This window comes from Sitophilus oryzae, unplaced genomic scaffold (genome assembly GCF_002938485.1).
Source record: "Sitophilus oryzae breed Bouriz unplaced genomic scaffold, Soryzae_2.0 scaffold_186_pilon_pilon, whole genome shotgun sequence".
NCBI classification, from domain to species: Eukaryota; Metazoa; Arthropoda; class Insecta; order Coleoptera; family Curculionidae; genus Sitophilus; species Sitophilus oryzae.
In genome coordinates, this window is record NW_022146579.1 from 1,356,561 (window position 1) to 1,382,574 (window position 26,014).

General features: G+C 33.3%; 1 protein-coding gene across 2 annotated transcripts in view; it reads right to left on the reverse strand.

The window, feature by feature from the left end:
* The window catches only part of LOC115883354 (pleckstrin homology domain-containing family G member 5), a 432,893-nt gene that overhangs the window by 303,481 nt on the left and 103,398 nt on the right, over window positions 1-26,014 (reverse strand). Inside the window, exon 2 of one of the 2 annotated variants that reach the window (XM_030901710.1) lies at window positions 16,523-17,520. The exons of the other annotated variant lie outside the window; for it this stretch is intronic. Coding sequence (XP_030757570.1) covers window positions 16,523-17,467 — 945 coding nt within the window. The 5' untranslated portion in view covers window positions 17,468-17,520. The remainder of the gene's footprint in view (window positions 1-16,522; window positions 17,521-26,014) is intronic. 2 annotated transcript variants of the gene reach the window in all.

Genomic DNA, 26,014 nt, shown 5'->3' on the forward strand with positions numbered 1-26,014 from the left:
AAATATTAATTTAACAAAATTCTAATATTTTCAAAGTTGTGAGAGGGACCCCATCTTGCTGAAAGTATACTTCACGTAAATTAGCTAAAGGAATATCTATTCTGGTACGATAGCTTCCAAGATTTACAAATAGCGGTAGAGAGTTAAGTTAGATAGACAGATAGTGTTAATAATTCTTTAGTTTATTTTATTACCAATCATGGCCTACTAATAAATATGATCTTTTAATAAAAAACTTTTAAATATTGCAGTAAATAGTGAAAATAAATCGAGTGATATATATTTTTGAGAAGCTTATTGCAAGCCAGATCATATAATTTATAAATATACAGGATGTTCCATTTAAGAAAACATAACTGTAGTTCATATCTTTAGAAATATTGCTTTTGTAGAATAACAGGCTACGCCACTGTATTCTACGTAAAAAGTTCTACAATAAACAGTTTTCACCTTCTCGATACCTTTCACAATAACAGAGACACGGGGGTGTCCCAAATTGCAAAATTTTCAAAAAGACCCTGTAGCTCAGAAACGAAGAAGGTTATGAAAATTTTGTTTACGGTATCTTCGTGCCGTAGAAAGTGGGACAGGTTTGTGCAAACCGCACCCTTCTATCTTCACTAATAACGGAGATAGCGTATGATTTCAACCAAAATGGGACACCTGTACAACACTTATAACATCGAATTTTCAGTATATCGATATTTTTGTACGTCCCTAAACAACACTCGCTTATTGGTAGTTTGAGGTCAATGTCAGTTTAAACCTGCATACATTATTTGCTTATCGAAATTTGGCATTCGATTTGATAGAATAATCGAATCAATTATCTTTTTTTGTCTTGTTTGGTATTGAAGCTGTAAATGTTAGCCCATATATGAGTTAAGAGGTTATTACTTTTTTTCGTATGTGCCTGGTTAGTTTAACCCAGAAAATGAGATTAAAAGTAATTTAAAAGTAATGTCAGTTTGTTTATAATTTAAGAATGGTTTATTACTGACTTATTATGATTATTTGATTTTGATGTTTAAGCAATTTGTAGATAACTTATTAATGACTTTTTAGTATCTCTTTCTAAATTAAAAATTAAAGTTCTGATCTGTCAACTATACAAGGGAACACAAAATGTTGTTATTTTGGTGAAAGTTTGGAATACCCTGTAGTCTTAATGTCATCGTAATTTTCACATTAAAACCATGCCTTTGCTAAGAACTATCAAAAAAAAAAAATGCAGCTAGATGATAAAATGATTTTAAATTCCTTTCTTTCACCAAATATCAACACTATGTTTTTCCTCGTATAATTGACACTTTCATTTTCAAGTTAGAAAGAGATAGTAAAAAGTCAAACAATTTAGCACAAATTGCTTAAAAAATCTTCAAAATCGGTCCACCAGAACAGAATATACCGGGTGCGTCTCAAAAGTGGCTCAACTTTTTTATTTTTTCAGATAAAAAAAAACGAGATTTGGTATGTTAGTATATGACATAAATAAGGATTGATTGACGTATTCAATTGTTTTTGGTCACTTCCTGTTTCACCGGAAATGACTATAACTTTTGATTTTTGAATGGCACCCTCGGTATTTTTTTACTTTATTCGATAGAAAATGACATTCTGAGTAGAATGATATATCATATGTCAACTTTTGACATTCTCGCTTAATAAAAAATCGTATTTTAAAATTCAATCTAGAGTGCAATGGCTAAATAAAAACACTAATTCTTAATCAAGGTGCCTTGGAAAAATAGATTTGATCGTCTAATGTTTTTAGTGTATTGTCCTGGCCAGTTAGAAAATGCTTAAATCGTATTTTTAATCATATCTCAATTTTTTCAAATGAAACGAGGGTGGCTCATTAACATATTTGGAAAAGTCATTTTTTTACGAATAATTTAATACCACACACTTGGTCATTTCGAGTCAAATTTTCGTTATAAACCGCAAGGTATACTTTCAAATAAACCATATGCAAAAATGTCAAAATTGACATATGATATGTCATTCTATTCAGAATATCATTTTCTATCAAATAAAGTAAAAAAATACCGAGGGAGCCATTTAAAAATCAAAAGTTGTTGTCATTTCCGGTGAAACAGGAAGTGATTAAAAACAATTGAATACGCCAATCAATCCTAATTTATGTCATATACTAACATACCAAATCTCGTTTTGAACTGAAAAAATAAAAAAGTTATGTATAGGGGTGAGCCACTTTTGAGACGCACCCGGTATAAAACTTTAAGATACATCAAAATTTTAAGGTGTCTGTTTTTCGTGCCGGTGAATGTATAGGTTTATGATGCGGTATATTAATGGTATAACCGTATAACCAAACTATTCCCCATTGGTAGACTATTTTCTTGGAGAATAAACTTAGGAATACTTAAATAGTTTCATTTGTCTTTGTTAAAGTGAAAATATTTCCAGAAAAGTAAACAATGTAGATACAGTCGTAAAAAATAGCTCTAGCAAAATAAAAACCAATTATCCAGCTATCCGATTCTGTATTCAACGCTTTAATAAAATCTTTATTGCATTTCCTCCGTTTATATCCAACAATGACCCAATATAAAGAACAAAATGTTTTGGAAATTTACGTACGGGAATGCAAATGGTTGCAATCTAAAAACGTCAAAAAGTTAATCCAACGAAATATTTTACGAAACAATTCCACAGACTTTTCGACGATTTTTAGAAGCAAAGCTCAGGAATTTAAATTTTACAGCGATCTAAAAAACTGCACCTGTTACAGACGAGAGAAGCACTTTGCTTAATACCTTATTTCATATCAACTGATTAACTTTTAACGAACAAATTTATTTAGTAGGAAAAATAGCATTATACAAAGTTATTCAAATAAATCAAGATACACAGAAAAACCACAAGACAACGTCTCAGTAGTTCTCGTATGAAGAACTTGTAAGAGAACTTAGAAAATCCTAGAAAATATATACACCAGCTGTCTAAGGAGAAAACATATACCACAAGACTGGAATACCGCCAACATAATTCCAATTCATGAAAGCAGCAAAGAAGACATTAGAAACTATAGACCAATAAGCTAACTTCCAGTAACATACAAGATATTTACAGAAATAATACAACAATAGAATACAAAACACGCTAGATGCTGCACAACCACGAGAACAAGCAGGCTTTAGAAGTGGCTGCAGCACGATTGATCACATACTAAAAAAAACTATCAGCCGAACAAAAGAATACGAACTTCCACTAGCCATGGCATTTATAGACTTTGACAAAGCTTTCGACTCGATATATCCTAAGGCAATAATAGAAGCCCCAGCAAAACAAGGTATTGGCAGGCCTTATATAGAAACTCTCGCCAATATATACAAAGAAACCAAAGCAAGATTAATGATATATAAAACAACCACAGAGTTAGCAACTGGCAAAGAGTACGACTGGGAGGCGCGATATCCCCAAAGGAACATTAAGGCTCATTCTCACGACTCGTGTACTTGACAATCATTGCAATATACTCGCCATGTCGTGAAAACGGTTTCCTTGGTCAGTCGTCGCATCGCGTTCCCACTCTCTGGCGGTATACATAGCCCGAGTCAAAGGATCACCATTATTCGTACACTTGCCAAGTGTAAACTTGGCCAGCCTTGGCTATACTTGCCGAGGTGCAAAAAAACGACTGCGCAAATAATTGTACAGTTATAGCGTATGTCCCGTTTATTTCCGGATCGTAGTGTTTTTTTTTCGAGTTAATTTTGGATAATTTAAAACGTTAAAACAATAATAGATTATACAGGGTGGTCCAAACTGTATTCCGGAAATTTCGGAAGCATATTCTGCAGATTAAAAAAAGTAGAAAAGTTCGTATAAACGTATGTCCTAAAATGCTTAGTTTCGGAGATACAGGGTGAAGAAGTTTCATTTTTATTTCGCGATTTTTTCCAAATAAATTAAGTAGTAACGTCAATATTTGGATGAAAATTGTCATGTCAATATGACTCAAGGCGCCACCTACATATGCTTTAACTGGTTTGAAGAGTAATAACTTTTCGTCCATACCTGTATAAAACTACTGAGTAAAAAAATATACATTAACAACTTTTTTTTACATAAAAAAGGCCTCTTGGTAAAAATCGCTACGAGTAATGGTTCTCGAGATATTTGAAATTCAAATTATCAATACCTGTCATCATTGACAAATTAAACATGTTGACTAAATAGTTATTAGACTGAAGTCTTAAATTTGAAATCTTTTTGTGCCAAAAGTTCAACAAAAACTATTTTATCATCATTTTTTCGCAGAAAAATTTATGATTAATTTAGAAAAATAAAAAATTGTTATTTCAGTCAAATAACTCTATTCAACGCGTGTGCTTATTTTTTGTCAATAATGACATGTATTGAATATTTCCATTTTAAATATCTTGAGAACGGTTACTCGTAGCGATTTCTACTAAGAGACATTTTTTACGTAAAAAGTCATGGAAATGTATATTTTTTTAGTCAGTAGTTTTATACAGGTACGGACGAAAAGTTATTACTCTTCAAATCAGTTAAAACGTAATTAGGTGGCGCCCCCTACAAACAAGAGCCATTTTGACATCAAAATCAAATTTGTCGTGTCACAAAACTCTTAGACACCAATTTTCATCCAAATATTGACGTTACTTCAGAAATTATTTAGAAAAAACCGAAATAAAAATGAAACTTCTACACCCTGTATCTCCGAAACTAAGTATTTTAGGACATACAGTTATACGAAGTTTTTTACTTATTTTTATATGCAAAATATGCTGCCGAAGTTTCCGGAATTAGTTTGGACCACCCTGTATAATATCAAATTTACATTAATAACTTCAATATTGGCGACATACCTAAATCGTTTCCACAGCAATAAAGGGAGTGGACAAATGAAGACTACACGGGAAAAACCAGATATGTCACATTTTCATAAAAATTAAGATAGCGATACAACTTTATAGACAAATGTTAACGTCATTCGAGAAAAAGGAAAGCAATAATACGCTTAGTCTCAGAGATATTACAACTTGGTTATTTTGCCGTACAAAGGAAAAAACAGAGTATTCCACGCGTAAACGGCAAAAACCAGAGATATCCTTAAGCATGGGCGACAAGCACGCATCTTGCAATTAGTATTACATGATGTAGTAAATTTATGTATTTTAATAAAAACCGAGATAAAAACCTACATAAATATTAATTTTCTTCCTATAACAAAAAAATAATAGTTTAGGTTTAGGTTGTATACAACCTTTAATTGGACATCCCTGTTTTGTTTTGCATTTTGACATTTTTATTTGGGTATTTCAGAATTGGTAGTAATATATATATTTTTCTAATTATTCAACCGAAAATATCATATTTCTTTAAAAACGCTAAATTGCATTTTTCTCGACTCCAGTTATAATGTATAAAGCTGGTTTTTCCCGTGTAGTCTTCAAATGATGCTGTTTTGGAATTTATGGATGTATACGAAATGAGCCCTTCATATAGACGGCTATACACATAAAGAATATAGAAATCGTATTGCAGTGTTCAGTAAAATAACTTAAAACGAAAAAAGAATCACTAGCAACGACACTTTTGGGACGACCGGTATCCATCGATGCAACTATACTGTTTACTTGCCAAGTGTTTAAACAATGTTTGTGCTGGCGTACTTGTTGAAATGCACACGTCGTGTGAGCGCCACACTTGCCAATGTTGTTTACAGAATGGGGATGGTGGGGATACTTGCCATGTACCCCGCGACAGTACTGGCGTATTTCTTGCCAAGTAGACGAGTCGTGGTCGTAAATAGATGGAGAATATCTTAACCTTCTAAGATTTGCCGATGACAGTCCTTTTTTTTATTCCTAATCTTTGGCGCAATTATATTATCTTTCTAGATATGATACGATTTTGTTTCGTTAATTTATTGTGTCCTGTTCTTTTTTTAGTTTTAAGTTTAACTGAAATTTTTTAGAAAATATCCAAAACAGTTTATTGCCAATTAATATACGGGTCAGTCGATATCTATTAATGTCACCTCATCATAATTTTCAATTTTCTGCTTATATCGAGTTACCATCCCCTGTAGCCTATTTTAATTTTCCGCCTATTTGAGTACTTATTAGCCAAAAACAATTTCAGTTTTCAATCACGCATCGTAACGATGATGGCATAATAATTTTACTAAAAACTTATTGTGGAATATTGCTACTGAAACATAATATACAGAGTGAGTTGTCTACGGTGTTCTTTATGGGTATCTCGGAAACTACTGGAGCTGGAAAGTCGGTCAAATGGAAGAAGAATGCCAGTTTTGTGACGTGAAATATATTCGCCTTTCCGATTTTTGAAAAATTTTATAAATTACAAGAGATTTCGAAAAAAAAATACAATTTCAGCTATTTTAAACATACTCCCTAATTCCATTATAATTTATTTTAGATAAAAAGTTTTCAGATTAAAGTCATCTTTTGATGAGAATGTGTTCTCCGTTTTTTTTTAAATCCTGTCATTTTTGACATATGACACAAACATATGTTTTTTAAATGAAAGCTATAGTTGGCCATGACTTCATAAAAAGCGCCATTTTTAAGCTTTCCAGCCATATAAGCTATATATGTATATATTATGGTTAGGTTAGGTTGGGTTGGACTGGACCAACAAAGGATTAAAAATTGATGGAGAATATCTCTTATCCATCTAAGATTCCCTGGTGACATAGTCCTAATTACCAATAGTCCTGAAGAACTACAAATAGAAGTTAACGAACTAAATACAGCCAGCAATAAGGTGGGTCTCAAAATGAATTTAGTAAAAACTAAAGTAATGTACAACGAACTAGTAGAAATAAATGACACTCGAATAAATAACACAACACTGGAAATAGTAGAATATATACAGGGTGGTCCGAACTGTATTCCCGAAACTTCGGCAGCATATTCTGCAGATAAAAATAAGTACAAAAGTTCGTATAAATGTATGTCCTAAAATACTTAGTTTGGGAGATACAGGGTGTAGAAGTTCGATTTTTTCCAAATAATTTCGGAAGTAACGTCAATATTTGGATGAAAATTGGTGTCTGAGAGTTTTTTGACATGAAAAATTTGATTTTGATGTCAATATGACTCCTACCAGTAGAGGGCGCCACCTACATATTTTTAACTAGTTTGAAGAGTAATAATTTTTGGTACAGGTAGTAATACAGGTACGGACGCTGTATAAAACTACTGAGTAAAAAAATATACATTTACGACTTTTTTGTTTGGTTTGGTTTGGTTTGAAAATGGTCTCTTGGTAAAAATCGCTACGAGTAATTGTTTTCGAGATATTTGGAATCGAAATTATCAATACCTGTCATCATTGCCATAAATTAAACATGTTGACTAAATAGTTATCACACTGAAATCATAAATTTGAAATGTTTTTGTGCCAAAAGTTCAACAGAAACTATTTTATCATCATTTTTTGCAGAAAAAAATATAAGTAATAAATTAAAAAAATAAAAATTTCCCAAATTTATTATTTCAGTGAAATAACTCAATATGTTTATTTTTAGTCAATAATGACATGTATTGTCTATTTTCATTCTAAATATCTTAAGAACGGTTGCTCGTAACGATTTTTACAAAGAGATATTTTTTACGTAAAAAGTCACAGAGATGTATATTATACAGGTAGGGACAAAAGTTATTACGCTTCAAAATAATTAAAACAAATGTAGGTGTTGCCCTCTACTAGTAGGAGTCATATTGACACCAAAGTCAAATTTCTCATGTCAAGAAACTCCCAGACATCAATTTTCATCCAAATATTGACGCTACTTCAGAAATTATTTAGAAAAAATCGAAATAAAAATGAAACTTCTGAAATGAAAGTAAATATTTTAGGACATACATTTATACAAACTTTTTTACTTATTTTTATCTGCAGAATATACTGCCGAAGTTTCCGGAATACAATTCGGACCACCCTGTATATTTGGGCCAACTAATACACAGCTCGGGATCTCTACTACCAGAAATCAACAGAATAATTAAGTTAGCATGGAGTATTTATGGAAGAAACTCAATCAGATTTAAATCTAGAATGCCACTCTATCTAAAGAAAAAAAACATCCGACCAATGTGTACTACCAGTCATGGCCTATGCATGCGAAACGTGGGCTAGAACTCTGTAACTAATAAGGTTAGGGTAGGTTGGCAGTAGAAACTAAACAGAAAGCGACCGTATTCTTCATCGCTACCGATCGCTATTTCGTTACAGAGTTCCACCCCTGGACAGTTAAAACTGACATCATAAGGAAAGAGCAGGTCGCACAACTCTTAATGGAACGAAACATGCTGGGAATAACCAAGAGAGACCGTAAATGAATAGAGTGGATACGACAAAAGACCCAGGTAATGATGTTATCCACATAGTCAAATTCCTCAAATGGCAGTGGCAGGCCACCTGGCAAGAAGAACGGACAACAGATGGACGAGAAAAATTACAGCATGGTACCCAAGAGGAATTCAGAGACCTAGAAGAAGACCGAACCTGAGATGGGACCATCATAATAAGAAATTAGCAGGGATAACTTGGGCCCCAATGGGGTATGTGAAGGAGACTACACCATAATTGTAAATGGTTGAATAAGCTGAAAATGATGATGATGATACTGTGTAGAGTAGTCAATAAAAGTGGGCGTGCCGCTCTTCAGACCAATTACCAAATTAAATTTGTAATGAATAAAAATTCATATGAAACTTAGGGGACACTTTTCCTTTTTTATATCCTGGCTACAAAAGAGACAAGAGTTTTTATATTCGAGTAATTCTGCAAATAATAATTTTCTTCAGAACACTAGAGGAATTTAACTGTTTCGCATTGAAACGAAAATACCGTCATTTTAGATATTCCACCTCGACTTTCTTTATTCAAAATTGCCAAATTAAAGACAATTCCATTCAGCGAAAAGTTAGCCCAAATGAGAGACACTTATTCCATTGTTGAAAATGAGAATGGAGTTTCTCTGCCAGTTAAATAGAATTTATCGTCGGGTTTTAATGCTGTTATTAAAATCCAAGTACTTTCAATTTTATTACCCGTACTTAGTCAAAGTTGTCATTGAAAAATGTAGATATATTCTGTTTTACGATTTAGGGAAGATTTCGCCAGACGATTACAGAAAATGGCAGATGACGTCCATACCAATCCATTTATTTCACTAAAAAAAGTTTCTAATATTTTTTAAGTTAACTATGGATGGGTTAATAATATATAACTTTTTAAAATATAAAATAATTTTTCTTCGTTTTTTTTAAATGAAACACCCAATATATTATTTTTTCAATAGATGGCAAATTAAAAAATGAACATTGTTTGCATTTAGAGTATTTCAAGTTTTTAACCATTTCGCAGATATATTCGCAGTTTTATATTTCATATGGCATTTTCCACAGTAAATTTTTATCAAAGCCACCCAATGATTTTTCTGGTATTTGACCGTTGAAATAATAATGAAAATAATACTGCGTGTATCTGCGAAACCATTAAAAATTATGAAATACTTTAAATACAAAAAATGTTCAAAGACAAAAGAAAAAGACAAAGAAAAATTAATTTATATTTTAGAAAGTTTGGCGTATTTTTGGCGTTTGGTATTTTTTAATCTAGGAACTACAGATGCCCGACATACTCTTGCCGGACCCTGTATAATAATAAATGCAGGAGGTTTCTTGAAGTTTAAAAGTAAAGCGGCCCATACATTATCAAACAAATTGCGCAACGAAGCGATGCGCAACGTTGCGTTGCACAACTGATTCAGCAGTCCATACACTATTAAACAAGTTGCGCAACAAAGCGATGCGCAACGTTCCGTTGCACAACTGCCTCACCCATGCACTTTACACGCAAAATTATGATCAAACTTTTTATTAAAAGTTGTGCATTGTTTGAGAAACAATCATGTCCTCAATTGCCATTGCGTCAATTATTATCGTATATACCCTAGATGATGTCGATGATATCAAAAAATGAAAAAGAAAACAAAGAATTTGGATGAAAGAACTAAAATATTGCACAACGAAGCGCAACACACACATACACTACACAACGCGTTGCGCAAACAGTCCTGTTGCACAAAAGAATTCAAATATTCTTGAAACTCATCAAACAATTGCGCAACGCATCAAACACTATCATACATTGGCAACTCGTTGCGCAACAGCCTGCGTTGCGTAATTTGTTTGATAATGTATGGGCCGCTTAAGAAATAGTTATTTTTTATAGATTATTTATTTTGTATGAAATGTTTTGTTTAATACGCATCTTTGTTGTTTTTGTAGTAAGACACACTATAAACATTTTGTTTTTATTTAAATATACTAACTCGATTAGATTTTTTTCAGTTTTATACCGTTTTTTTTTCATAATATTTTGAAGTAATCATTTGTCACCAAAATTTTAAATATATTAATTTCCCGTTTAGCATTCCAATTGTACCAACTTATTTCTTTGTAAAATAAACAACTGTGAAATTAAACCTTTAACATTTAACTAATTTTTGCATCAAATCTTACTACAAGTATATCAAAGCTTTTTGATGTTTGCCAATAATTGAGATAAAAGTGTAAATTTCCGCCAATAAATCTAATAAAGAATTTCTAATCCTCTGACAAGGCCTTCAATAAAAAAAAACACTAATTAATAACATATTGTCGTAGCAGACTTGCAAATCCAGCAGAAAATATTTATTAGTTCCTATATTTTCAAAATGTCGAATCTGGTGAGCGCAGCCAACTTGTGCCAAAAAAAATAAGTTATTAATATTACAGAAAGACCAAATCAATGTGTAGTGCGGCTAGATCGGGCGAGACCCGACATTTTCGTAACATAAGTTATAATTGTTTACAATCCTTGAACCTATTATTAAACTGACCACGATTAGATTTTTCGATAAAGTAGGTGCTACGGTTTCTTTCAGTCGTATATTTCCTGGTTTTTATCGGATATTTATACATTCAACATGTTTTACGAGGATTGTCTTTTATATTTTGCATATACAGGAAGAAAAAAACAGTATCATCATCATTTTCAGCTTATTCAACCATTTTTGATTATGGTGTAGCCTCCTTTACATACTCTCTATGTAGTTGAGCCCATTGTTGTCTATTGTTGGCTATGCGAGCCCAAGATATCCCTGCTAATTTCCTAATATCCTAATTATGGTCCCATCTCAGGTTCGGTCTTACTCTAGGTTTCTTAATTCCTCGTGGGTACCATGCTGTAATTTTTGGTGGTCCATCTGTTATCTGTTTTTATTGCCAGGTGTCGTGCCTATTGCCATTTGAGGGATTTGACTCTGTGGATGACATACGTACTCATTTGCCAGTTGGGAACTCTGGGGTTGTTTTATATACCATTACCCTTGCTTTGGCTTCTTTGTATATATTAACGAGAGTTTCTATATAACGTTGTCAATACCCTGTTTCACTAGGGCTTCTATTATTGCCTTAGGATATATCGAGTCGATATATCCAGATTCTCAAAGTCTATAAAAGCTATGGCTAGTGGAATTTCGTATTCTTTTGTTCGGTTGATAGTTTCTCTTAGTGTATGTATGTGATCAATTGTGCAGAAAAAAACAGTACCTATATAACTTTTAAACAAGAAGAATGAAATTATTGGGCAAACCTACAGTAAGATTAGCCATGAAACATGACTCAAATACGACTATCCGTAGACACTTAGTGTTCCTGCCTTAATGGTTAACTTTTAAACACTATTGTTTGGAACAACGGAGCTGAAATCAGTTATTCCCGCGGTTATTTCACTCGCTAGTTGGTACCTTCAAAATTGCATTTTTTAAAGCGCTGACTGCATCTTCTGGTTACTGAAACATTTCGAACATGGATGGTCCAACAATTCGATGTTTCTTGCTTTAAAACCCCATTTTTTTTCAAGTTGTATGGCTATGTATCGTCTTGGTGGAGGATCATTCCTCGTTGAGTGTTGGTTTTTCGAAACTCAGCAATTACTTCCGGCAAACAAATAGATATGTACCCAACTGTAACAGTGCTTTGAACTTGTAGAGGAATTGTTGCTACATGACCCGCTTTTGAAGCAAATGTCGCCACCATCTTTTTGGAAACACTTCGAAAACGGATAACACCCAAACAGTCGATTGACGTTTATTTTCGGGTTTATTAGAAGACTAACCATCAGTTAATTAGGATTAGCCATCATTTAATCCAGGATTGATCACCACTGACAATACTGTATATGTTTTTTGAGTTTCCTGTGTTAAACCGCTGTAGAATTTTTGACACCAATTGACTCTAATTGCTTCCGTTGACGAGAAACTATTTTTTTCACAGATAATTATTCATGTAACATTTTTTGAATTAAAATCTTAGAAATGCCCATTGATGCTTCAATTTCAGGATATGTGACATATTGATCTTCTTTTATCAGCCTAGGTACAGCATCGACGTTTTCCTGGGCGATTGTCGTTGTTGGTGAACCTGTTCTTGGATCGTCGCTAAGACTAATCCGTCCAAGTTTAAATTCTCCATACCTATGATGTGATGGTAAATTTTTCTCGGCTTAGATCCATTAGGTATAGCTTTAAACAAAGCGGTTTAAAACTTTGGCGTTAAATTAACTAAAGATGACAGTTAATTTTGACAGGCACCTACTACGTTTCGTATATTGTCGGGTTTCTTTCATTCAGTTGCTCGGCAAAGTTATTTTAGAACTTCACTCGAAAAAGTTCCTGAGAACTTACGCCCGAGAAAAATCAAAGATTTTCCTTAATTTAAATAAGAACAATTTTTGGATTGTCACGGTGTTTCTAATGGTACGTATACATTGGCACGTATACATTGGCGCGCGTTCGCGGCGCAGCGCGCGCGCCCGTTCGCCTCTATTGGTACGTGTAAGTACGGTCAACGCTCGGCGCGCGCGCTGCGCGTTCCCGGCGTCTCGCACCAATGTATACGAACCATAACAGGACACCCCCGTACCGAACACCTCAGTAGATTGAAGCTGAGAAACAACGGCCAATGCAGATTCTGTGGGGAAAATGGGAAACCACTGGAACACCTTATCACCGAGACGACAACCGTTCGTGCCATAAACTTTGGTACGGCTGAGGTTGAAGATGAAGAGCTGGCCTCCGTGGAGCCGTCTCAGATTCTGGCTTTTGTCAAATCCCTGAAACTGTATAATGATTTATAACCTGTTATAACTCAAGAAAGGGGACACACAATAGATCTGTAAAGTCGCGGTGATTAAGCCATCTCCTAAACATTCTATTTTAGAATTTTCGGCCGCATAAAGAGATCTAATTCGTCTGTACGCGCTTATTGTCAATCGTCGGATACTTTTGGCAACATTAAGCGTAAACAAAACGCTCTGGAAAACGACATAACAAATTTTCAATTAGCCAAATATGCAATATAAAGCATTGTCTTAATGACAATAATAATTTGTTTCTTTTGGCACACGATCGTGATCGCTTAGCTGAACAATACGGAGGCAATACAATAAATACCGTACGATCGGAGATATGTACGTAAGATACTCGATCTACCTTCACACATTTAAACATTCTTGCATGGATAAAATGTTCCTTAATACAGGGTCTTTCTGAATATTTATCCGAATTTTAACGGAATGATTTTTTCTTGTATTTTTAAGGTAAAATTCTTATATAAACATATGCTTCGCTTTTGAGATAGGGGGTATCAACATTTTTTACGAAAAACACCGTTTTATCCTAATATCTTCGGAGTCACTCCATACAGGGTAGCGCACCTCATTCGCCTCGGTTGCTTATACGAAAACGGAAAGATGTAGAAACAAAATATTTTGTGGGTATATGTGGGAAGGCAATGTGCATAATTTAAAATTATTTTGAAATGTACAGGGTGTGTCAGAACTAACATACATACCAAAGTTATATTTTTTTATAGAACACCCGGTATTTTATTTCATTTTTGGATTCTTGGACAAAATAAGGCATTTATTATAAGGGTTTAATATGCTTAAAAGTTTTGGTTTTTGAGATATTTAAAGATATTTAAATATGCATGCTATAAAAAAAAGATTGTCTCACCCTGTATATTGATCTTCAGAATTAATTATTGTGCTGACTTTGAAGCCAAAGAAGTAAACTTTACTAAAAAATGTTATTGCTTCATGAACTGTATACAGGGGTATCAAAAATTGCTGGCCAATTTTAAATATTTATTTTACATAAAAACTTCGTTATTTCAAATGCAATACTATGTATTTTTTTAAAAAAATCAAAGCAGATTTAAATGCTCTTTCAAGCTTTATTAGGGTTTCCTATACCTATCTGTCTCAGATTTTGAACCAAAAACGATTTTTCAATGAAGTGGCAATCAAGATGGCTGGTGTCGCCATGGCAAATACGTTTAAAATACAGTATACGGAGGGTACCGCTTAAATTCCTGTCCCGATATTGAAGGATGGCTATAGAATTTCAAGTCTATCCTTGGTTTGTAGGAGGTTTGACTAAACAAGGATGAACCTATGTCTTGAAACCATTCGACTCCATTTTCTGTCCTCCTTCAATACTGGGACGTAAATCCTCTCATTGCTCTTATGGGGAGGCCGTCGTATATTTTATTTAAACGTATTTGCGCCATGGGAATTTGCTAGTGACAGTTAGTAGCTATTTTCAAAATCGACATTAGTTTATGGACTTTATTAAAGTTTATAACAGTTTACTTTTATTTAATTTGCCCATAATAGCTTAATTTTACGTAAGTATTTATTATTTTATCAGCAAAAATAAAGAAGTAGGTAGTTCTTTGATTTATATTACGATGACTTGTAGATATACCGTATGATCGAAAAAAACGGCGTCAGCGATGGCTATGAAATGAAGATCGCTGTCATTTTATATGTAAATTTATATGGGAGGTGTCATCGATCGTCATTTCCCAGCCAACATGCGGTATTAGAATTTCTATAAAAGTACCAATTAAGGCAAATTCCTTTTGTTTACTTTCAACGACAGATTTCTGCCTAATAGGTTTTTCATATACCGCACTATCAGCTCTGCGAAATAGAAAAAGTAGTTTTTCAAAGGAACACTTGTGAAGAAAATTATTCATTGGAAAAATATTTGGATATCTTTGAGCATAAACCCTGCAGACCAACAAGCAATTGCCCTGACAAAATAAAATAACTAGTAACATATCCATTTCTTCCGCCAGCAGATACTGCTTCATTTTTCTTGATAAAATAATAAATACTTACAAAATAACCTGTTATAAATTTAAATATAGCCCATAAACTAATGTCGATTTTGAAAACAGCTACTAAGTGTCACTAGAAAATTACCATGGCGACACTAGCCATCTTGATTACAATTTAAATGAAAAATCGCTTTTTATTTAAAATCTGAGCCAGATAGGTAAAGGAAATTCTAATACAGTTTTGAAAGAGCATTTAAATCTGCTTCTACTTATTTAAAAAAAATACATAGTATTGCATTTGAAATAACGAAGTTTTTATGTAAAATAAATATTTAAAATTGGCCAGCAATTTTTGATACTCCTGTATACAGTTCAGGAAGCAAACAAATTTTTTAGTAAAGTTTATTTCTCTGGCTTAAATGTCAGCACAAGAACAAATCCTGAAAAGTAATGTACAAGGTGTTGACATTTTTTTTATTATAGCATGCATATTTAAATATCTTTAAATATCGCAAAAACCAAATCTTTTAAACATATTAAACCCTTATAATAAATGCCTTATTTTATGTCCGAGAATCGAAAAATGAAATAAAATACGGGGTGTGTTCCATAAGAAAAAATATAACTTTAGTATGGATCTTAGTTCTGATAGACACCCTGTATAATTCAAAATAATTTTAAATTGTACACATTGCCTTCCCACATACGTATACCCATAAACTATTTTATTTCTACATCTTTCCGTTTTCGTATAATCAACCGAGGCGAATGAGGTGCGCCACCCTGTATATGTACGAATTAAAAACATCGAATTTTCCGTACAAAACATTATATCAGGTTTTAGCAATTTCGCCATGCATCTAATGCTGGAAGTACACACTCGCCGAGGCGACCCGAGGCGCGACAAAAAAGGACGGTCCTAACCAATAACAATGTACAAATCGTTAATTTTTTGGCACGCTTCAGGTCGCCTCGCCGAGTGTGTACTTCGATTCGAGTATATAATCGTCCATCTGACAAAAAAACATAATTTGTTCTAAAATGAATGAGAATTCTAAAAATAATGTCTTATTTAAGAAAAATCGTGGCGTATCATATTTCCTACAAAAATTTTCAAAAAATATTCGGAAAAATATTCCATACGAACGCTACTGAAAAATAAAACTTCTACACCTTGTATCTCTGAAATGAGGCATTTTTGGAAATAAATATTTCTTTCTTAATTATTTTTATGTGCAGAAAATGCTGCCGAAGTTTCCCGAATACAATTCGGACCACCCTGTATAAAAAATAACTATTAATTATATTCCACTTACTTTCTCCCTCATACTTTGGGTCCTGCCCACGAAAATACTCCTCTCATTTCCTCCAGGCCTCAACTGAACCGGCTCATCGTAACTGAACTCGTTCAACACATCGTAGTCTATGAAACTCAAGTCCTTATAACTAACACTAGTATCACTCTCCACCAACGACTGCAACGACTGCTTCCACTCTTGCTGTTTGTCTTTCACCGGTTCTTTCTCTTTTTTCCTCACATCCCGAAAACTCAAAGACCGCTTCAGAAACTTGGTCGAATCGTCACCTATGTGTAGAAGTTTTTTGAAAACCGAGTTTGACTTGTGTAGTGTTGAAGCGGGTTTTGGGTTGCTTAGTTCTAAAGCTGACGCAAACTTACGCGATTTACCTAGAGACCCGCCGGTAAAGACGGGTAATTGGGTTGAGAAATTATCATATTTTTCGGATTCCTCGTCGTTTTTGTGATGTTCCTTTGATTTGCTCCTGTTCAAACCAAAAAGATGAAAAGATAGTCTTTTTTTCTTCTTTTCTTTAGGTGTCTTCTTTTCGATGTTATCGTTTTCATCAGCGTGTTTAGTTCGCGATATAACTCTTTCACTAGCACTCCTCTGAAGCGCGCTAATATTAAGAAACCCATTCCGACACTCTACAGGACTCTCATCGTCCCAGTCCTCGACAACTATCGAAGTATTTCGGTTAAGATCACGTGCTATCTTTTCCTGGGAACTCAGATTTTTACTTCTCGTCATCACTATATCTCCTTCAGAAGATTGCCAGGCTCGATCAAGCAGTTCTTCGACTATTTGGGAAATAAAGAAGTCATCGTAAATTCGTTTATCGTTTTTGTCATCAACTGGCATGTCTTTTAATATCGTTGTGGTCCAAAAGTTCTTTTCGGGAGTCGTTTCTTCTTTGATGCTCTCTTCACTGCTGGCTGATCTGCATGATTCCTCCGATACCATTTTATTTGAGTGGTGTAAGTTTGTGTTAGTCCGGCATTAGAATGGTTTTGGACCTGTGAGTTAAAGAAAAAAAGAAAGAGGAAGAATTTCAGAAATAAAAGAGAAAAAGGTGACAGTAGGTATAATTGAAAGATAGGCTAGGGTATACGCTTTCAACTTAGAAAAACAGCATCAGTACCAAAGAAATTGTTGAAATTAAGAAAAAACTTTTTTATTTTTTCAGATAAAAAAAACGAGATTTAGTATGTTAGTATATGACATAAATTAGGTTGATTGACGTATTCAATTGTTTTCGGTCACTTCCTGTTTCACCGGAAATGACTACAACTTTTGATTTTCAAATGTCACCCTCGGTATTTTTTTACTTTATTTGATAGAAAATGACACTCTGAATCGAATGACATATCATATGTCAATTTTTGAAATATTCGCTCAAAAACAAATTGTATTTTAAATTTCAATCTAGAGTGTCATGGTTGTGTTAAAAACACTAATTCTTAATCAAGGAGCCTTGGAAAAATAGATTTAAACGTTTAATGTTTTTAGTATCTTTTCTTGGCCGGTTAAAGGATGCCCAAATCGTATTTTTAATCATATCTCAATTTTTTTCAAATAGAAGGAGGGTGGCTCATCAGCATATTTGTATAATTTGATACCACACTTTAGTAGTTTGAGTCAAATTGTCGTTATGAACCGCATGTTACAATTTCAAATAAACCATATGCGAAAATGTCAAAAGTTGATGTCATGATATGTCATTCTATGCAGAGTGTCATTTTCTATCGAATAAAGTAAAAAAATACCGAGTGTGCCATTTAAAAATCAAAAGTTGTAGTAAATTGAAAACAATTGAATATGTCAATCAATCCTAATTTATGTCATATACTAACATATCAAATTTCGTTGTTTTATCTGAAAAAATAAAAAAGTTATAGGGGTGAGCCACTTTTGAGACGCACCCGGTATACTATAGAGAAATCAAAAAAATTTGGCGAAACTATAGGTACCAAACTAAATTTTTAATAACTAAAAATTCCTCTGAAACGTTGAGCGCACTTTTTCCTTTTTCTTATAATCTTGTATTTTGGTTAAAAAAACAGATCTTTCTGATTTTGAAAGTTAAATATTTATTTCATTTCTTTCTCTACAGAGCATAGTTATTACAGGTAGAGTAGTTGTCACATTGGAGCGTTTTCTGGCTCTCCTGTAAAATTAGTATAATGGCGCTTATCATGCTTTCCCTTAGACCCTCGACAACATGTCTCGTCTCTACTCAATTATTTTAAACAGGAAAAAGATAATGGCGAGCCCCTCTTGCCTAGGGTTCCCAACTTGAGCATAGACGATTCCGGGACATTTATTTTTAAGCTTTTAAATAATTGAAGCAAGATATTAAACTTTAGAAAATAAAATATATTATTTTTAATTTCCAGGTCCCGGCCAAGGCAAAACTTTCGTCGGGATAAACTTTCTGATTCCTGGTTAATCCCGGCCAAACCGGGACGGTTGGGAACCCTACTCTTGCCGTTGGACAGCGTTAAAGAGGTAAACATTGATATTGCTGCTTACAGCTTCATTCAAAACCTCGCAATTAGTGGAATAAATTACTGGTTTAAATTAGCGTAGAAGTTGGTTCCTTTAATTTCAATGTAAGCATTCAGAACGTCCAAATTAGTGGTAGACATTTCTAATTAGTAGAAAGAGTTAAACTTCATTCAGAACCTCGCAATTAGTGGAATAAGTTAGTGGTTTCGATTACACTTTATACTTTTTAGTTTACGATCATTCACAATGTTTAAAAAACACAATTAAAATTAATAGAATATCCTAGCAACCATGATACAAAGAATACAAGGTATGATATTGCGCAGGTTGGTCACTACGTCACAGGTGATAAACGGCACCATTGGTCGGCAAGCTCCGCGCGCCAATTTCAAATTGTCAAACAGATGACACCTTGATGACACAATAAACGTGAAAACAATTTTTTAAATGTCAAGCTCGATGATTTGACATAACTGTTGGGGTTATGTCCTAATTCTTCCCTATTTTATGTCTTTTTTTGTATGGCGTATGACGTCACAGGTGGTGTGCGTAAACTTAACGAAATTGGAGTCGCTATAGATCATACCTTATTTTCTTTGTACCATGCCAATCAACAGCTTGCTTTAGTCAGTTGTATCCATAGGGAAAACTTAATATTTAGCTTGTAAAACAATCAACTTTTGATTTCTAACCACAATTTCTCTTGACGGAAGTTAATCAAAGGCCAAAATGACATTTCTCGCAAGTTTTGAAGTATAAAGTGGAAAAGTTAAAAGTTTGATAACTTTTACTACTAATTTAAAGTGTTTACCACTAATTTTGATGTTCTGAATGCTTACATTGAAATTAAAGGAACAAACTTCTACGACAATTACTACGAATTTATTCCACTAATTGCCAGGTTCTGAAAGAAGCTTTAGTTTTGCGGTTTTATTAAAAATACATAGATCTTTCAGCAGGTTTCAGCTGCGCTCAGTATTAGTGTTTACAGTGTTCAGAATCTCATAAAAAAAGTGAAGACTGATGTTAAATAATAAGAACTAACATTTTTCAGCTTTCATTCAGAAAACCTGCTAATAACTTTATTTAATTAAAATTTGTTAATGTTAGTAATCATAAAAAAAGTAATAATGTATGTATACCGGGTGCGTCTCAAAAGTGGCTTACCCCTATAACTTTTTTATTTTTTCAGATAAAACAACGATATGTATAGTATATGGTATGTTAGTGTATGAGATAAATTGGGATTGATTGACGTATTCAATTTTTTTCGGTCACTTCCGGTTTCACCGGAAATGACTACAACTTTTAATTTTTAAATGGCACCCTCGGTATTTTTTTTATTTTATTCGATAGAAAATAACATTCTGAATCGAATGACATATCATATGTCAATTTTTGACATAATCACTCAAAAATAAATTCTATTTTAAATTTCAATCTAGAGTGCCATGGCTGTATTAAAAACACTAATTTTTAATCAAGAAGCCTTGGAAAAATAGATTTGATCGTCGAATGTTTTTACTGTCTTGTTCTGGCCAGTTAAAAGATGCTCAAATCGTATTTTTAATCATATCTTAATTTTTTCAAATGGAACGAGGGTGGTTCAGTAGCATTTTTTACGAATAATTTGATACCACACACTTGGTATTTTGAGTCAAATTGTCGTTATGAACCGCATGTTACAATTTCAAATAGGCCATATGCCAAAATGTCAAAAGTTGACATATGATATGTCATTCGATTCAGAGTGTCATTTTCTATCAAATAAAGTAAAAAAATACCGAGGGTGCCATTTAAAAATCAAAAGTTGTAGTCATTTCCGGTGAAACCGGAAGTGACCGAAAACAATTGAATACGTCAATCAATCCCAATTTATGTCATATACTAACATACCAAATCTAGTTGTTTTATCTGAAAAAATAAAGAAGTTATAGGGGTGAGCCACTTTTGAGACGCACTCGGTATTTCAAAAAATACATGACAAAACTTCGAATTTTATTTGACACTTAAAAGTCAAATTAAAAAAGTACCACCAGCGACGTGCAGTCTTTTATTTTGTCGTCTTTCAACTTATATTGATTTTCCTATACATATAATAATTTTGCAATTATTAACAAAATATACCTTATTAAGTACACAAAATTTAATCCTTTATATCTTTCGAAATATTGGATAAATAAATGAGATTTATCACGTGAATATACAGCTATTTTTATATAGAAACAAATCACGTTAAGATCAAATTAATAAAAATAATGACATAGTTAATGTCCTACGGGTAAGTAATCTGTACATTTAATTATCTAGAACGCCAAAAAGCCGCAAAATAACAAAAGTCTGCTTATCAAGTAAGGTTTCGGTCTGATAAAAATATTGATTATCGCTATTAATACTTTACAGGTGATTACATCGGATTTGTTACATTTATATTATGTGTTAAACCACATTACCACAGTTAGAATTTAGTAAATTTATATATGTCTGTGCATATATTGCGGTTGAGGTACTAGGTATATGATATAGTAGGAAAAGAGTCTAGTTGGTTGAAAATAAACATTAAAGATATTTATATATTTGAGGAGGTTGTGAGTTTTGTTGGAGATGAGAAAACTGGAGAGTACCAATGTGGATTTAGGAAAGGAAGAAGTACCGTTGACCAAATATTTACCCTTAGAGAAATACAATCGGAGAGTTATGAATACGGAAAACAGACAATACTCCTATTTATCGATATTCAGCAGGCATATGACAAAGTTAATCGAGAGGTGTTTAGAGCATTAACAGAATTAGGGGTTAGCAAGAAACTGACCATGATGATAAAATTGACACTTCAAGAGACAGTAAATGAAAATTCAAAGTAAACAAGAAAACAACGGAAAATTTTATAATCAGGGACGGATTAAGATAGGTGGATCCACTATCTCCAGTACTGTTTAGTGTAGTATTAGAAAAAGTTATAAAAGATGCGGGAATCAACAGAGAGGGCCTTCTGTGTACAAAAAGACAACAATGCTTAGCCTTTACCGATGATTTAGTTATCTTAGCAAGAGATCGAAAAGAGCTGATATCGGTTACCAAAAGACTAGAAAATCAAGCGCAGAAAGTAGGCTTAGTGTTTAATGAGAAGAAAACGAAATTTATGGAGTGGTCAGATAGGGATTTTGAGAAGGGAAGATGTCTACAAATTAATTCTGAAAGAGGTAAACGATACAAGTTTGAGGAAGTAGATACATTCACATATCTAGAAGTCGTATTTCTAATGAATCCAAATGTAACTCAAGAATGGCAGGAAATAGATGTGTCAGCGCACTACAGAAAATTATTAAGAGTAAGAACATTTCTAGAAGTTAGGTTAGGTTGCAGGATAGACAGTACTACTGGTGGTACTTCTTTTATCCTTATAGACACTGTAATTTCAATAAATGACATAAAATGCTAGTACATTTTTACGCAAAAAAGATGCTCTGCGTTTAGTTTGAAACGGTGAACGGTTTTCAAGATATTTGCGTTTAAAGGTTACGATACATCGATTTTAGTATTAGTAAAATGATAAAATGCGTAAAGAAAGTTTAAATAAATTAATCTCCTGATTTTGCTCCTCGGACCAATGTAATATGGAGGGTTCAGAAGCCAATCATTAATTTTTATAATCAAATACTAAATTTGCATAAAAAATGAACTTTTTTATGCAACAAAGATTATGATCGGAAGTCAATCAATATTTTCTAATGCGAGAATAGTGCAAAGTATCCTTTTTTTACCTGAATTTCCTCTGCGACTTCTTATTCAATATTGATTTGGTTCGTGAAATATCTAACATGTTTGATTAGTTTATTCACGATCGTAGCTTCTTTCGTATAGCTAGGTTGACACGGTTAGTGAAGCACGCTCGTGTCTCACACTTTCGTGAGCTACAAAAGTACCAGAAAGCCATATCTGCATAACTAAAGACTTTTGAAAAGGTAAATTCACATTCTATATTAGTATTAGTAATTACAATTGAAATCGATACAATAAACAAAGAACAAAACTACAAAAACGTATTTTTTGAGTGACAAATATAGTTTACTAAAAAAAATCATCAAATATGTTCAAACTGAGCACCTCCTTGTTGAACACACAATAAACATCTTTTGCGCAGAGTTACAATGATTTATTGGGCGAACTGGTGTGTAATAAGTCCAAAAGCTTGCCTAGTAACCTTCTGCAATTCTTCTCTCGTCCGAATGGTTCTTCCCTTATATATATGTTTTTTTTAATTTCCCCCATAAAAGAGTCGAAAAGGAGTTAATCACAGGACCTAGAAGGCCAATATATTATGGGGCCCCTTGTTCCAATCCATTCTCTCTAAATTCTCCATTTAATAGTTCAGTTGTAACCCTGGCGTTTTAATTGTAATTGGTAATACTAATATGGAATGTTGATCTACCTTTTCAAAAGTATTTAATTATGCAGATAAATAATAATATACAATATTAAATTGTGATAAAAAAATAATTAGGCAACTAGATCAACCAAATCAAGGCCCGCTTCGATACAAAGATAAAAAAATTAATACGCATAACTTTACATTGTTCGAAAGGGTTAAACGGTTAAACGCCAGCATTTTTTAGGTCATAGCCAACTATGATTTCCATTTAAAAAATTATATTTTTATTATTTCTGACCATAGAGCAAGCATAGAAAAACTGATTTCGCCACTTAATTGTGATTAAAAAAGTGCCTTAAGAACGTTTTTACAGAATTTTATTATTCCGCGAAATACAAAAGTTATGGTCAATTTTCCAAATGGTAAAAATTCGAAAAGATCCGTATCTCAGTTGGCAGTGAAAATATTAACAGGCGGTTTACGCCATTAAACGTGTCTCAGAAATCGAACCCATGACATCTATGTCAGTTTCGCTCTATCTAGTCGGGAAACAGGTTTTCTCTGTTAAAACAGACCAATTTCGACTACCCTGTACATAAAAATTCAATTTGTATTTATTTTAATTATGGTTTTGTTTTTGTAATTTTTATAACCCATATAATAAAATATATTAAAAAATGTAACAATTCAACATTCGCACTTTTTTTTGCAACAAAGATTATGATCGGAAGTCAATCAATATTTTCTAATGCGAGAATAGTGCAAAATATGCTTTTTACGTCAACTTCCTTTGCGACTTCTTATTCACTATTGATTTGGTTCGTGAAATATCTAACATTCGATACTTCTTTCGCGAATCTACCGTTCGACATGAGGCGTCGTCCACGAAAGTGTGGACTCACTAACCTATATTTTATATTTTATGAAATACACATCTCGTACCCTTGACCTCGGTATATTTCTAGTATTCAACATTAATCCCACATATTAATTCCCAGCAGAATGTATCAATGTATCATACGTAAAATTCTCAAATAAAAATATTTCTGTTATACTGGGAGAGCAGGCGCCATAGTTATTTTTATTGGATATAATTTATTTCTCATCTGTTCTCTCTAATTTAAAGTACATGTGGCAATAATTCTCGATTTATAGAATCCTGAAATGTCTAACCTTGATATTTGCACTGGAGCCTATACACTGTTAATGGTCTGTATTGTTTAATAATAGTTTCTCAGTTTAAGAGTATTCGTAGTATTTTATAGCTAGTAGGTATATTAAGCCCCGTCTGCACATAACGTTTTACATGTCAGTCTTAGCTGTCATTATGTGTAAGCGAAAAATCGATCCGTTCTACTTGAAGTGAATTAAGACATCATTAAGATGATCATTACAGAATTTCAAAAACGGTACAACAATAACAAAAATACTTAACACATATTCCTATGCATAAGAGGCTTTGGGCCTTAGATTGAACATCGATAAAACTAAAATCATGTACATTCCCCTGGAAAATGACATCAATGCTATAAAATCGGAGAAGTATTGGAATATGTAGCGGACTTCAATTACCTCGGCAGTTTGATTTCGGAAAATGCCAATATCGACTCTGAAATTCAGCACAGAATTAGCAGCGCCTCAAGAGCATTCTGGAAATTAAAAAGACATAGTTTTCTACAATTATGACTTGAGCACAAAACGAAACTTGCAACATACCGAGCAATAATAATCCCCAACATGTTAACTTAACGAAAACTTAAAGGGAATAAGCAACTACAATCAGTGGGAGGAAGCAGCGCACAATAGAGCGCAGTGGAGAAAAATTGTAAACTCAGTTAACAACGACAACGAAAAAGTTATGAGGTAATAAAATAATGAGATTTTGAATGTTCGGAGTGCGGAAGAGATAACATCACGTATCGGTATCGGGCTTTTCAGTCATAGAAAACAATGAGAGATCAAAGAAAATGCTTTATGTAACCATCTTCTGATGCATGTCTAATACTTGTCAGCGAGTAATGGCAGTAAGTAAGTAAGAATTAAGACGGAAGATCTTCTAAAGCAGAGTTTCTTAAAGTGGGGGTTTCCCATTTCTTAGGGGTCCATAGCATGTGTATCAGAGGTCTGCGGTCCGCATTACGTCAGTTAACTGTAAACATATTTATTTAGAAAATAAATAGTGTGGGGCGGCGAATTGAGTAGGTATTTAATCACTTAAAAAACAAAATTGAAGCTGTTATCAAACGATGTTATTCATTCTAGATTTGTTGAAGTGTCGTCAAATGTTTTACAAGTTGTTGAAGAATTAATTGCTTCACTGTTTCCATTCAGCATTCAATTGGATGAAAGCACCGATGTATCACAACCTAGCAGTATCACAACCCCGCAGCTCTTGGTATTTGTCCGTTGCGTACAAGACACATGTAGTATTAAAGAAGAGTTTCTTTTGCAATTCACTTTTGGAGACTACAAAAGCTTCAGATGTTTTTAAATGACAAAAATGGTTTTCAACGAACAAAATATAGACTGGAAGACTAAACTTGGTAGTATCTGCACCGATTGAGCTCCCGCAATGCTTCGTAATACGTCTGGTTTTGCGATTTTGGTCAAGAAAGAAATCCATCATGTCA